Source organism: Triturus cristatus, chromosome 8, assembly GCF_964204655.1.
Source record: "Triturus cristatus chromosome 8, aTriCri1.1, whole genome shotgun sequence".
NCBI classification, from domain to species: Eukaryota; Metazoa; Chordata; class Amphibia; order Caudata; family Salamandridae; genus Triturus; species Triturus cristatus.
This window is the reverse complement of record NC_140591.1, coordinates 698,708,227-698,722,617: the sequence shown is the minus strand read 5'-3', so window position 1 is coordinate 698,722,617 and position 14,391 is coordinate 698,708,227. Positions and strand designations below refer to the sequence as shown.

The 14,391-nt window shown below is 46.8% G+C and overlaps 1 protein-coding gene across 8 annotated transcripts in view; it reads left to right on the top strand.

The window, feature by feature from the left end:
- Positions 1–14,391, top strand: part of DOCK9 (dedicator of cytokinesis 9) — a 1,069,784-nt gene that overhangs the window by 213,515 nt on the left and 841,878 nt on the right. For 2 of the 8 annotated variants that reach the window (XM_085622121.1, XM_085622118.1), the window contains exon 1: positions 13,399–13,679. The exons of the other annotated variants lie outside the window; for them this stretch is intronic. In XM_085622121.1, coding sequence (XP_085478247.1) covers positions 13,563–13,679 — 117 coding nt within the window. In that variant the 5' untranslated portion in view covers positions 13,399–13,562. Of the gene's footprint in view, positions 1–13,398; positions 13,680–14,391 lie in introns of those variants that run through there. 8 annotated transcript variants of the gene reach the window in all.

The window sequence follows — 14,391 nt, the reverse complement described above, 5'->3', positions numbered from 1 at the left end:
CTGTTTGACGGTTTTTCAGCCAACATCTTGTTGCCATGTTTGTAGAGGCAATTGCTGTAAGGTACCTTCAAATGTATCTAACATCTACCACCCGGCGCCTTTTCATTCGGGCTTTCGGCTATGTCATATGGTAAACCGTTAAATCCAGACCTGATTACTAAAACATTATCAACCTCAATCTGCTGTTTGCCCATTTCCCTCTGATCATTCCATCATACACATGCCACTCACCATGCCGCGAACCTCAGTGACACCATGCCAGACTCCTATCACTAATCAGAAACATTTCCAGTATGCCAGAGCATCATTCTTAAATGAAATATAAAATAATCTCACTCTTTTACCAAGTTCCACCTCCTTTCAAATATTGAGGGACACATGTGAGAACAACCTTTGGTGCACATTGTCCCTCTGACTCTTTACTACCGCAGCTCTCGTCCACAGTCCTGGACAACCTGCAGCATTAAAGCATTGAAACTAAAATGCATTCATTTTCACTACTTTGATAATGAAAGAACCACACAACAGCCCATCTTGGGGAATAAAAGCATGTGCTGACTACCATATAGGCATGCACTTACTACCATATAAGCATGCACTTACTACCCTCACCTTCACCCTTTGTGCACTCCCACCTCAAAGACTTCCTCGCACTGCACTAACTTTGCCTCATCCTCCTACTTTGTCGAGATGTCTGGTATAAAAGCAAACTTTGTAACACTTCAGTCGGATACGCCTCCTTTATAATCCATTTCTCCCATGCATCCCCTCTCTACGTCTCATCCATACCATCTGTGACTCAAACCCTGCTGAGTTGATTCCAATTCTTACTTCTGCCACCCCTGCACACTGTCTGAATGTCAGATAGTGTGCACAAAATTGGCTGGCAGAATTGAGCTCCCAAATCATCAACCTGCTGCCCTGCTCCTCTCATGTTCTATCCTGCCTGGCACCTCTCGCCAGTCACCCCTCAGGCACTGGCATCTAGCCACATTGCTTCAGATCTGCCGCAGTCGTGCACCCCATCCCCTTTAAGCCCATCACAGACATCTCATCCCAAATCGATGTATGGGCCTGCCTCTCTGCCTCCATTATCCTTAAACTATCTTAAACTTTAGGTTTTAATCAGCAAACCAGTTCCTTCGCTGGTAACTTCTTGACCTGCTGCCCTCCAGACAGTCTGGGACCATGACACTCCACTTCACAGAACTCGCCCTTCCTTGTCCATTCAACTTCATGACCATGTCCATCTCTCTTCTGTTTTCATACACCTAGACCTGTCCGCAACCGTTGAAACTGTTGACCATCCCACAGTTTAGCAGTTGGATAATTCATCAACGTCAGGTTTTTTTGAGGCGTGCAGGCATCAGTTGGATTTTTGCGTCGGTGGCAAGGAGATTGTCAAAGAGGAATTATTGATGACTGCGTTAGTATAGGAGGATGATATTTTGACTAACTACAGTGTTTGCTAGAAAAACACACGTCTGTCGATAATCACCTATCATTCGCCAAAATATGTGCACCCCCTGAAAAGTTGTTTTTAATGTGTCATTTACACGTTGCCTTTTATTCCATCCACACTGTACATAAATATTTGCATTTGATTTCCCTCAAACCCCCTAAAAATATTTCAGGGATTATCTACTTCAAAATAAGAACCAAACATGGCTAAAGTAAATGTTTGCACATTACCACACGTTACTGGCCGCTGTGCTTCCTCCATTCTCAGTGTGTTGGAATAAGCGACACCGTACAGGCAACAGAGATGTGACCGAGCTCATAAACGTTGTGAGCCCAGTCATATGTCTGAGAATATTGTACATAACCGGTGTGCCTCTTGGGCAAGTCCTCTGAATGGGTGTGTTGTTCCCAAAAAGCACATTTTTTTCAGACAATCACACTCCTGTTAAATGTTATTCAAGACACCCACCCTAGCCCACATTATTGGAAATTTAGGACCCGAACTCAACTACGAGCTGGAGAAGGAAAGCATGTGTGTCACGGGATTGGTACAAAAGAAGCGTAAAGTGAGCTTAAAGTGGTCCTATTTCTTAGGGATTGGTGGTCCCTTGCCTTGAATATTGGTGCGGTATCGTCGAAGATAAGCAGTGACTACGAATTAACGTCAGCCTCACCGCATGCGAATTGTAGTCTTTCCCGACCACTGTTATTCACCCCTCCTACAGATGAGATGGTGTGCTCCACCAGCCAACACAGAGCAATGCTGCAAAGCTACACCTCTCCCCTGGGGCAGGTGGGGCCTGGGATGGGGTTTACAACTGGGATTCACATAGCTTGTTTTGACAGTCAAGCGGCTTCCTATAGGAAACTGTTAAGGTGTTAATCTGCCACCAACCAAGCAAAACACGTGGTACATTTGTATTGTTCTGTAGTGAAAATCCAATGTTGGCATAAGAGCGGCCATCTTGTGGGCAGGGCGGCTGCTGTCACCACGATTGAAAAAACAACTACATTTAAATTCCGGGCCAATACTGATGGGTGGGAGTCATGTTCGCGGTGGCTCTCCTGGGGGTATGTTTGGAGATTTATTGGGACCAAATGGCAGTGACTGGTGAGTGCTTTGACACCTGCGTTCTGGGATGCAATCAGTGAACGGTACAGATAATTATGCTAATCAGCGTGGTTGACAGCTTATTAATTATCTGCTCGGCTCAAGCATGCCTGCCACTGAAGGGCCTACACCTTGATTAATCGCTGCTTATAATAAATACACTGGAATCTGCGGTCCCTGTGCGTCTCTGATTTCCCCAGTCCAGTGGAGTTGAGTCTAGTGACCGGTGATAAGAAAAGGACTTTACCAGGAGTCCGTGTGACAGGCAGGTCACTGAGCAGCACACAAGTGCTGTTTCAGCAATGAAAACATTAACTATCTTTCAGCTCTTCTAAAATGTTTATCTGAAATTAAGTCATTGGCAGAAAGGGGCCATTCATGACTACACGTTTGTTTTGCTATAGTTCATTACAGAAAGCAAGATTCTTTCCACATATTGCCATACCGTCCGAACTATAACTCTTTTTCTGACACTGACTTGCATTATACAGCCTATGATTTGTTTAGGTACAAATTATTAGCTGAATATACATTTGTTTCAACATTGATTCAATATATTTGTAACTGTACTTTTTATGCTGAAGAAGTAAGATACCATTGATTTAGCCTTTTGGGGGGGGGGGTGATAATGGTGTGATCATTGTGTGATCATGTACTATACGGAATAAAGTATCTTGTGTTGTGCTTTAAAATGATGTTGCAAGTCACCTCGGGATTTCATGACTTTATAAAGGAATTTGGCATTGGGCTCTGTTCCTCTATATGGCCACGGACTCAGAATCTCCTTTCAGTGTCAGGGCGTACTTTATCTCGTGTATATGATGGCAATAGCTACTGCAGACCGACACGGTGGGCCACCTCCTTTAGGCCCGGATCTATTTCGGGCTTGTGAGTGTACATTTGCTTCACTTTTTTTCACCCTGGGCTGCCTTATCAGCAGAGATTCACTTTGCAAACACACTTTAGCATTAGGGAGGGGTCACTGACCCTGCCTTGTGATCTCATGTTCTAAAACTCCAGCAGCTTGGGAGACTTTTTTTTCTCTTTACTTCTCTCTAGATTACGAGCGTATAGCTAGAGCGAGGTAAATGATTCCAGTGGCACGGCTAGTGCAGAGATCATTTCAAAGATATCCCTTTTGAAATGGGACCACGCCCAGCTCCATCTTTGGTGGAGGTTGAGATTTGTACATACGGTGTTGGTTGGGTTGGTTCTGTGCGCTCGTCTTCAGGCCGCTATGATCAGTGCGGACTGGTGCTGGATACCTCTAGGGTCGGCTGGTGAGAACAGTGCCGGCCGTGGAAGTGTGGCAGCCTGCAGTCCCTGCACATTCCTGTTAGCCACAAGTCGGGTCCAGATTGCTAGCAGTGCGCGGTGACTGTCGGAGCTGAGCACAGCTATGGAACGAGATTGGGCGTTTTTGTTTTTTAAGCATTTCCATGGAAACATGCGTCATTTGCTTTTCATCTGGTAGATTTTCAAAAGGGCATTGTAAATAGTGTTTCAGCAAGCTTGTAAGATAGCTAAGTGGGTTACAGCACGGACAACAGAAATCGGTGTATAGCCTACATGTTGATGATTCCGGTCCCTGCAGGGTTGAGTCTTTCTTTCATTCTGTTGAGGTTGATAAACGCAGCACACTTGAGGTGATTCTGCTGAGGCTGATAAAGTTAGCACACTTGAGGTGAATAGTGTTAATGTCTACTAGTAACACTACTCCAGGTCATCTTGTGATTACTACAGAGTGTGTTGTGGGTGTTCACATTAAAACTTTTCCCACTCTAAAAAGGCTTATTGCCCTTTTTGAAATTTGGTGAAGTTTTGCTGACTTCACCTTAACTGAAGTTCCTTTTTGCTCCTGCTTTATTCTCAGTAACCTCAAGGACGCATGACCTGTTTAAAAGGGCAGACCTAGGCTTGGCACCCAAGAGGCGATGGCATTTAATTATTAAATGATGTGTAAACTCAAAATCACATGTTTAAGCTGTGTGCCCTAGATATGGAGCGCTGGGTACAATGTTGTTTCTTTCTACAGCTTACATTCTCCAATTGCTTGCTATCTCGGAAACCCTTCTCCCATTATACTCCTAAAACCCTGCATAACAAGCATTGGCATAGCCAATAGGTCTAGCTTTTGGGACCTTATAAGGTATTTAGTTATGCTGCACAATATCCTTGGTGCAACAACATCAGCTGTTGCGTGGCTAAACACTTATAAGGTCCCAAAGGCGAGACCTATTGGCTATGCCAATGCTTGTTATTTTTTGTTCTTGGGGGGAAACCGGGCTAGTGCCAGGAGGATCAAGGGTGAGTGCCAGGGAGGTGAAGAGTGAATGCCAGGAGGGACAAGGCTGACTGTCAGGCCAGGGGGGTGAAGGGTGAGTGCCACAGAGGTGAGGAGTGAGTGCCAGGGAGATGAGACGTAAGAGTCAGGAGGGTCAAGGGTGAGTGCCAGAGAGGAGAAGGGTGAGTGCCACAGGCCAGGGGGGTGAAAGGCTAGTGCCATGGAGGTCAAGGTTGAGTGCCAGGTCAGGGGTATGAAGGGTGAGTGCCAGGGAGATGAAGGTTGAGTGGCATGGAGGTGAGACGTAAGAGTCAGGAGGGTCAAGGATGAGTGCCAAGGAGGGGGAAGGGTAGCTGCCAGGCCAGGGGGTGAAGGGCTAGTGTCATGGAGGTGAAGGGTGCGTGCCAAGGGGGAGAGTAGTGAATGCCAGGAGCGACATGGGTGAGTGGCTGGCAGGGGGAGGGATCCTCTCAAGTGTGAAACGCATGAGCGCATCGAAAAGCAGGGAGGTGACTGCTGAAGGGAGACGTATATGGGCACAGAGAGGTGGAGCGAGGCGCGCGCACTTGGGAGAGCGAGAGGAAAGCCAGATGGCGCCTCCGCTCGTGCCTGTGCGCGTAACCAGGACGGAGTGAGAGAGAGAGGGAGGGAGAGCAGGCGGGACGGAGAGAGGCAGGGAGGGGGAGAGGGAGGGATGGAGTGAGGGAGGGAGGGACGGATAGAGGAAAGGAGGTTGGGAGGGAAAGAGGAAGGAAGGGAAAGAGGAAGGGACGGAGAGAGGGAGAGAGGGAGGCAGGGAGAGAGAGGGTGGGAGAGAGTGAGGGAGGTGGGGAGAAAGGGAGGAACAGAGAGAGGAAGGGAAGGAAAGAGAAAGGGAGGAGATAGGGAAGAAGGGAGAGGAAAGGAGGGAGAGAGGGAGGGACGGAGAGAAGGAGGGACGTAGAAAGGCAGAGAGGGAGGTGCTGAAAGAGGGATTGATGGAGAGAGGGAAGGACTGAGAGAGGGATGGAGGGAAGGAGGGAGGGAGGGACGGAGAGAGGGTAGGGAGGGAGGGAGGTAGGGAGGAAGGGAAAGAGGAAGGGAAGGAAAGAGGAAGGGAGAGAGAGAAGAGACGGAGGGAGGAAAGTAGGTAGAGGGAGAGAGGAAGGGACAGAGAGAAGGAGGGAGAGAGGAAGGAAGAGGGGCAGAGAGAGAGGATGAGAGGGAGAGAGGAAGAGAGGATGAGAGGGAGAGAGGAAGGGACGGAGAGAGGGAGAGAGGAAGGGACGGAGAGAGAGTAAGACACTGTAATGGACACTGGAGCGCAGACAAGAAATTCACAGATTTGTGTTCTTTATTAGCACAGCGCTAACGAGTTTTCTCACTCGATACAGATGGGTAATGCAGAACTTGGAGCCAGGTCGAGGAAGCATTGGAGGAGATATGGATGGAGAGCTTCAGGTTCTCTTCAAATCAGACGGCAAAACTCCAGGCAGTTGTCTTGGTCAATGGTCATGGATGATTGAACACGAAGCAGCAAATTGTAATTCAGGGGCCAATGGGCACACAGGGGTAGAAGGTTGGATTAAATCACTTAGTGATGGGGAAGAAGCCTGTTGAATTAGAAGAGGTTAACCAATGTCTTCTAGAAATTTGCCAATGCACTTGTTTTGCTTGCTCGAAAACATGTTTGTCAGCTGTCTTTCACACCAGTATGTGCTGGGAGGAAGACAATTTTATGTGACCTACCAGCTAGTAAGTAGCATGCTTTTAACGATCCTGGCTAATAGGCAGAGAACATCGCCATGGTTTCCAACGTTAACATAGGAGTAACTGAAAAAAGTGGCACCCGTCTTACAATGGGGTGGTTTAATTTACCATGATATGAGACCGCGAGGGGAAGAGCAAAATGTTTTGGTACATGCCCTTTTAAAATAAAAAAAAAAACATGAACCTTGTATAGGTGTTCGCACGAAAAAGAAACCCATGAATATGACCTACCCTGATAGCTGAGGCAAGTAAAGAAATGATTTTAAATGTAGTTTGTGGACATACTTGCGTGTAAAAGTGGGGTTATGTAACTATGTCTGATCGTGTGTGCGTGAAAGTGATACTCAAACATGTGATGTCACTTCCACTATCTCTGATAGTTTGTTGTCTTGACGTCCATGCATTTTTGCCTGCAGTCTAACACTTTTTGTTGCAGTTACATGTGCTTGTGTGAATAAACAACGTTGCCATTATGTTATGTTTTCATGTCCGCCGAGTAATAGGTTATTTATTACCATTGTTCAGTGTAGAGAAGGGACTATGACTCGAGTAGCAAAACCAGCGGGGGGTCAATCTGCATCAACATCCATCAACAACGGGGATAATAACATACATCTCTATGTATGGTTTATGCCACACTATTATGTTCATTACAAACAGGTATGTAAGCCCACTGAAAGCACAATCTCACTGCACGGGTGCCTGTGTGAAACCGCGATGAAGCAGCGTCTAGAAGATGCAGGTCTGGTATGCTAAGTGGTGGGTGGTTTCCCATCATGATATAGTAATAAATGCAGAAATCTGCGTTTTACAGGACTATATTTATTTTTTACAGACATGGCATACATGAGATATACGTAGAGATTGTTTAACCATTGAGAGCAGGTTGGAGGCACAAGTTATGAAGCGATGCACTGCGTGGGTCTTGATGTCCATACCCCCTTAACAGTGGTAATAAATGGTATATATTCACGCTCTGCACAACTACATGTGTGGTTTATGCCACTTGATTTTTTTCATCTGCAAATACTTAACGAAAAACAAGCACGCAAGGGGCCATTTGTCAGCAAAAAAAAAAAATGGCTTATTAAACCATATTTGGAGCAAGTGTAATAATGACTGATTCAGACATTTATCACGCGGCGACGGGACAGAGCACTGCGCTAAAAAATAGGCATAAGAAAGATTTTTAAAAAATGCGTCTCACTCTCGGCATAGCCTGCTGACGCTGGGTAAACAAGTGGGTGGGAGGAGTGCAGACGAGAGCAGGGACAAGCAGCGTTTACCTTGCGGGAGCGAGCGCACTAATTGGTAACACATGGCGCCGCTCGCTCCCATAAGGGAATCGCCAAACGTGCATGCGTTGCCATTGAAGGCAATGCAACGTGTGCATGTTTTTAAGCGAAAAACCAAACCGATTTCAAGAGGTCTCTTCCTTATGCAGCGCATGCGCGCTGCGTAGGCGAGACCTAAAATTTGACCCTGATGTACATTCTTTCTGGGTAGTGACCCTCTTCTTACTTTCCACCCTTAGTATACCCTCTATGACTGAGTATAATCTCCTCTCAGTCCCATGCTTGTCTGCCTCAATCCTTCTAATTGTAATGCTGAAATTGGCCAATACATCATTTGAAAGATCACAACCTCTACTATGTAAATCCCTATCCCTGTAATCTAACATTACCTATGCTCTGCCAGCCTCTCTATCTCACCAACCATTCACCTGAAACACCATTGATCCTTCTAAAGATCTCACCTTCCTTATATTAATGTAGCACAAAGTAAATGGAGTAAATGCATGCCATTTGCTCTTGCGGACACATGACTAATCGCAATAACCACTAGATTAACCATTGACCTCGGGTTCTGGAGTAGGATGCTACTTGCTGTAAAGCGCTTACACATTTCTTGTCAGGGGTAGTAAGTTCGATATAAATCCAATTACATCCAGCTGCATGGAATTATTCTCCACGCCACCACTAGGGCCTGGAAGCAATGACTTACAACAGGGAAAGACAATTGTGACTACCCACAAGCTGCATATTACAAAATATTCCCGCTACTCGAAGTCCTGTCTGGGACTTCCAGCAGTGTGAAATAAGCTGCTTGTCAGGAGCCAATAAGCTTGTCTTTGTGAGCTGCAATGGGACAGCACCTGTCAAGCAGGGTCTTTTATCATGCTTTTTAGTCATTTATGTGGGGGGTTTTTACGTGACAAGCATAGTACAACTCTAAGCTGCTGAAAGTTAAAAATATATATATTCTAAGTTGCAGAGTAGAGGTGGGTGAGCACAGAGGCACAACTAGAGCCAAATTTCGGCGGGGGCTACAAAACATTTGGGGGGGGCTGATTGTTTCAGCAATAGGCAGAGTGGAGATGCAGGGGCTCTAAGAAGGGGGTGAAAAACAACAAGCCTCATTAACAAGTAAATAGTCTTTTAAAGACCTGTGAAGTACTTGGGTGCGGCTGCAGTAAGACAGACGCCAGACCACAACAGCTCAAACACTGTCTGTGTGTGTCTGTGTGCCCGGGAAGCGTGTCAGCCTGGGCTGATACACACGACGGGGGGGGGACATGAGGGGGAATGGCTGAAGCCCTTTGAGCCCAATGGGCGTTGCCCGCCTGGGCGAGCAGCTGGAGGCTGGAGCCCGATATCTGCCTCTGGCTCGGCCTTAGATTCACTAAGACTCAAGATCCAAGAACAAACCGAGTTTTTGTACGACTTTGGCACCTGTGCTCTCAATTCATTCTTCAAGACCCCCCACCCCCTTCTCGCTACATCCCTGTCTATGCAACAAAAGCAAGTGTTTGTTATCGCAGATTTTTGTGGGGAGAGGCTGTTCAAATGGACTAATCGTTAAACCCTGTTGTAGGGCATGAAAGTGCTCGCAAAGACCTTTGACAACAAAAGTTACTACTATTAGAATTGCTTCCCCCCCCCCCTTTTTTTTGTTTTGTTTACTGATAAGGGCATTCACAGAGTACATAAAATTGTGCTTTGACTGAAATAATTTCCTCCATAGACTTATTTATAATTGTTTTTGTAAATAGTACATAGGGCTACAGTGCGTAGTAGTTATGTTGGGTAATCTTCCAATTACGTTATGTTTTGTCACGTTAGCAATATTTATATAATGCAAGAAATACCCCCAAGGGCTTCCTGGCACTAGAGGGTTAGCCACGGCAGAAAGACCAGAGCAGCACTAGTGAGAGAGTAGAGTCTTGAGCTTTTCCTTGAATTGAGAAGGGCAAGAAATATTCCTGATGGATATCAGCAGAGAAATCCAAGATTTAGCTCTCAAAAGGGAATAAAAGAGCATCTGCCCTTCAGTAACTCCTGACCCGTGGAATTAAAGACGTTAGAGAGGCGGAGGTTCGAAGAGTGCATTCGGGTGGTATAGTCAAAATTTATACCGGAGGTAAATAGTACCAAAATTGAGAAGGTCTCTTTGGATAAGGCAGAAATTTGAAGATAGAACAATGTTTTACAGGTCGCCAATGGAGCTCCTTGAAGTAGGTGGTAGCAGAGTTTCTGATGCAGAGATTGAGTTCAAGCCGGGCAGTGGTGTTTTCACAGATGTTGGTCATGGTGTGTACTTTTGCAGTGGGCTCAGGCAAGTTCAATAAGTGCTCACTTGCCTCCGTATTTAAATGACACGTTACGTTTTCTTGTAGAAGGCTCTGGGAGATTGTACGCATCTATGATGGCAAACATTAGGTGAGAGGACTTGAGAACATCGGTATCTTCTGTTACACGAGGTAACAACATTAAGTAATGTGTAGTAGACTTGGATGCCCGACTCCATAGACCCAAAGTCAAGTGCGGCAGGTTGGTCAGGTCATGGGATTCGGCCCCTCTGCCAACATACCACGCCAAACCTATTCTTTCTGTGAGAAACAAAGTATTCCGTCAAGTAACAAGTAAAAACTGTCCTTGGGTGAAGGTTTTACATGTCTCTTGGTGTCAAAAGTGCATAGAAGAGACACATTGTGAGTGGGCAGCATCAAGAGAAAGAAAGCAAGACACAGAGTAGGATAGGCAGATAAAGTGAGAGCGTGGTGTGTATGAGTAGTGAAGGTGGGAGTCTGTAAAGACATCTATGGATGTGGTAGTTCCGTATTTGCGTCTGTGTGAGTGCTTCAGTATATGTGTGCCAGTGATTGACCTTTGTCCAAAGGGATTGCGAGGAGGATATCTGTACGTATGTGTGTGTATGCAATGTCAATGTCTTCTTTCCATATAAGCAGAGACTACCAATTTCAAGACTAGTCTCCTGCCTTCTGATTCCTGTTTGCAAAAACCCAACTGCTCTGCGGGCTTCATCCAACAGGGACCGGTCTTTTGTGTTTCGGAGTATGCAGTGCAGTAGCCTGCTCTGGCAGGCCAGTGGCACAACATGTTTGTCACGCTCTCTCTGCCTGCCATAGAGCTTTCTCTGTGCTCCTGACAATTAGGGGAAAGAACCTATGTTTGCATTTCAGTTAACTGATCCTGCAGCAGCACACTTGCAAGTACCATACATGCCAATGAATGTATGTCATTACTAATACCACGCGTGCCATTACAACACGGGTATTACTACGCGATGTCAATGACATCGCATGCCATTACATCGCATACTTTTACCACAAGTATGCCTTTACCATGCATGCCATTACAACGCAAAGGCATGTGTGGTAAAGCTATACTCGTGGTAAATGTATGCAAGGTAAGTGACAACCCTACACCTACACAACACACTACTCCCACCCCTACACTACCCCTAACCCTAAAATACTACTACACTACCCACACTACTCCCAGCCCTACACTACCCTAAACCCTAAAACAATACTACACTGCAACACTACCCACACTACTCCCACCCCTACAGTACCCTAAAACACTACTACACTACCCACACTACTCCCACCCCAAACCACTACCCCCACCCCAAGCACAATCAGCCTTACCTCTTTCCTCGTGGTTCCAGCGTCGCCGTCTCTGCTCCCGGTTCCTTTCTTCCTGCGTCGTCAGAGGTCCACGTCGTTGTGAGGAAACAGCCTCAGTTTCCTCACAACGACGTGGATAGCCATTACATGGCATGCGTTGTAAAAGCGCATGCGATGTAATGGTATGCGTGGTTTTTACCACGCGTTGTAACATCGCATTCGTTGTAACGCATGCGATGTAATTGCAAAGCCTGGTAAAAACGTGTTGAAATGGCTGTTCCCCATGCCAATAGACCCGATTCAGGCCCCAAATAGAAGACAATTGAAAATAATACATTCACCCGACTATTTTTTTTTAATTTAATCTGTCACTTGCCTTTTTTTTTTTTTTTTTTTAAATGTTGGCATGTATGTCTTTCTGTATGGTATTTATAGTGCTAATCCAATTGTTAACTGCTCCCGTATTAGGTTAATGCGATATTTGCCGTATTTAGGAGTAAAATTCATTTGCTCTGGATCATACAGTTTGGTCAACTGTGAAAGTCGAAATTAAAAATGTTGTCACTGGGTCTTACGCTTGTGAAACAAATCACTAGATCACATTGAAGTGTGCATGTGATGTAGGTATCCCTCGCAAAGGGATGCTGATAAGTCCACGATGTAGCGACCACCACTCTTTCAGGATTCATTAAATTCATTATTTTTGCTGGAGTGACGCATGTTTTGGCACGTACAGCCAAACTACACTCTTGAATCAGGATTGGATTGGTATCAAAAATAGGCGGGCACACCCAAAAAAAAGTGGTTGACATTTGCGTATTGCCTCTCCGCAAAACACTGCTTCAGCGTAGTTTATGAAAAGAAAGGGGGTGGGGGGCATATTTTATTAACTTCATTTAGATTTTTAAAAAGCACAGATTAGTTCACACTGCTGACCCACACATGAATGCAAGTGAGACCACTTCTGCTCAGGCTCCCTGCCCCCGCTCAACCAGCATACTTTAATAGGCCGGCCCAGCGAGAGAAAGGGAGGGATATATACCTCCGCCCATCTGCCTCTAGAAAGGCCACTCAGGCACCCACTAGGCTGCTGGCGGTATCCTACAAGCACAGACAGCCCACAGGCTGCCCAAAAATGCAGCCCACAGCTAGAACGTGGCTACCTGCCCTTCGGCATTTCCCGAGTGCCCGCGTTACCAATCCGACCCTGCCTTGAAACTTTTCTGGCTCTGCTCTTCCAACGAGCTCTCTGGTTTGCCCCATCCCTATTAAAAAGCACTAATGGTTGTCAGTTCGCATACCCCTAGATTAAGTGCTACATATAACATTAGTAATATTATTGTTGCCTTAATTCCTTGCAGTATGTACAAGAACTGGTAAATGAGTAGACTGGATGTGGCGGCGTTGCCTCTGAAGTGGAGCACTGAAAAAACACCTGTCCAAATATTTTCGCCCCTTGTTTCCCAGCTCTGTCTGTGTTTCAGTGTGGAAAGGAATCTGCTTCCAACACTGTTTTGAGAAAAACCACGTTATGGCCAACATAAGCAACAATAGTTGAGTGGGCCAGCCGCCTGTGCTGTTTTGCAGAGTTTGGAAAGTTGGTATTGTGGGCGCATGCAGTCTTCGATTATCGCCAGTCTCGTGAGCAGTGTGCGAGGAGGTGGGTTGTTAGGTAAGTGCTGGGGTATATTCCCACGCGCCTGCCCCTCGTGGCTGCTTGCAGGGTGAGCGCGCGCTGCTGGTGCGGCGCGCGGAGCCATGTTTGGGTTGCTTCCTGGACTAGTGGCTGTAAGCGGATCCTCCCCCCGCAGCAGAGGCTGGCCCTCATCTGTCATGCATTCCCACCCTGCCCGGGTGCGCACTCTGCAGCCCGGTGAGCCTGGGAAGGGCGCCCGCCGCCTCGCCTCGCCTCCACACTGCCGGGCGCGCGGTGAGGAGCGCGCCATCGCCGCCGTCGCTGCTGGAAGGAGATCCGGGATCTGGGCCCCCCTCCCGCAGCCTGAGGGCCCCCCTCTCTGGCCGGGATGCAGGCGAGGACCATGAGCAGGAGCGTGAAGAAGGAGCTGGTCATCGAGTCTCCTCAGCAGTACAAGGATGCGGCGCCCCCCGAGGTGGAGCCGGAGCCCCCCGTGCAGGAGCGGGTAAGAGACCCCTATCATTTCGTTGTGTATCTCGCAGTTGTGTCCAGGAGGCAAATGTGTTCCTACAGCGGTACAAGGTGCACCAACGGAAAGTAAGTGGTGCACCTGCGTACATGACCTGTCTGTGAACCTTCCCCAAACCAGCACTTGACTTTTCTGAACGCTTCCAATTTTGGCTGCTAAGATTGAGGAACATGTAGTGGTTGCTCAGGGTCACACTGTGTGCTCGACTGTTGGGTCGGGCTTATGACCCTGGTCTTCGGATTGCAATAGATCCAACCATTACAACAAATCTGGTGGAGAGTCCGCCCTCGAACTGAGACCTGATCGTGTTCTTACACTGCTTTGGTTTTTTGTGTGTGATTTTGAAACTTTGTTAATAGTAGGTTCCCTTTGCCTTGCTTGAGTTTGAAGTACAATTTCTCTACGCTTGAAAATTACATTGATTGTAAATGACAGGTGCAGGGTTCACATGGAAAACGTATTGTCTTTCCATTTTGCTGCGTCCTCCCTGGAGGCAACTTGAACCGGTCCAGATGAAAGCCCTGGCACCCGGGGCTTGCCACAGTAAACAGAGGGCTGAAAGGGTGTGTGGTTTCTGAGGGAGTGGTTTAGAAGCAAACATTGGTTTTCCTTCGCCCAGCATGTGTGTAACTATGCCTCCATGAAGTGTCGATACAATAAGGGTGTATACTTAAAAAAGGTTATGAAT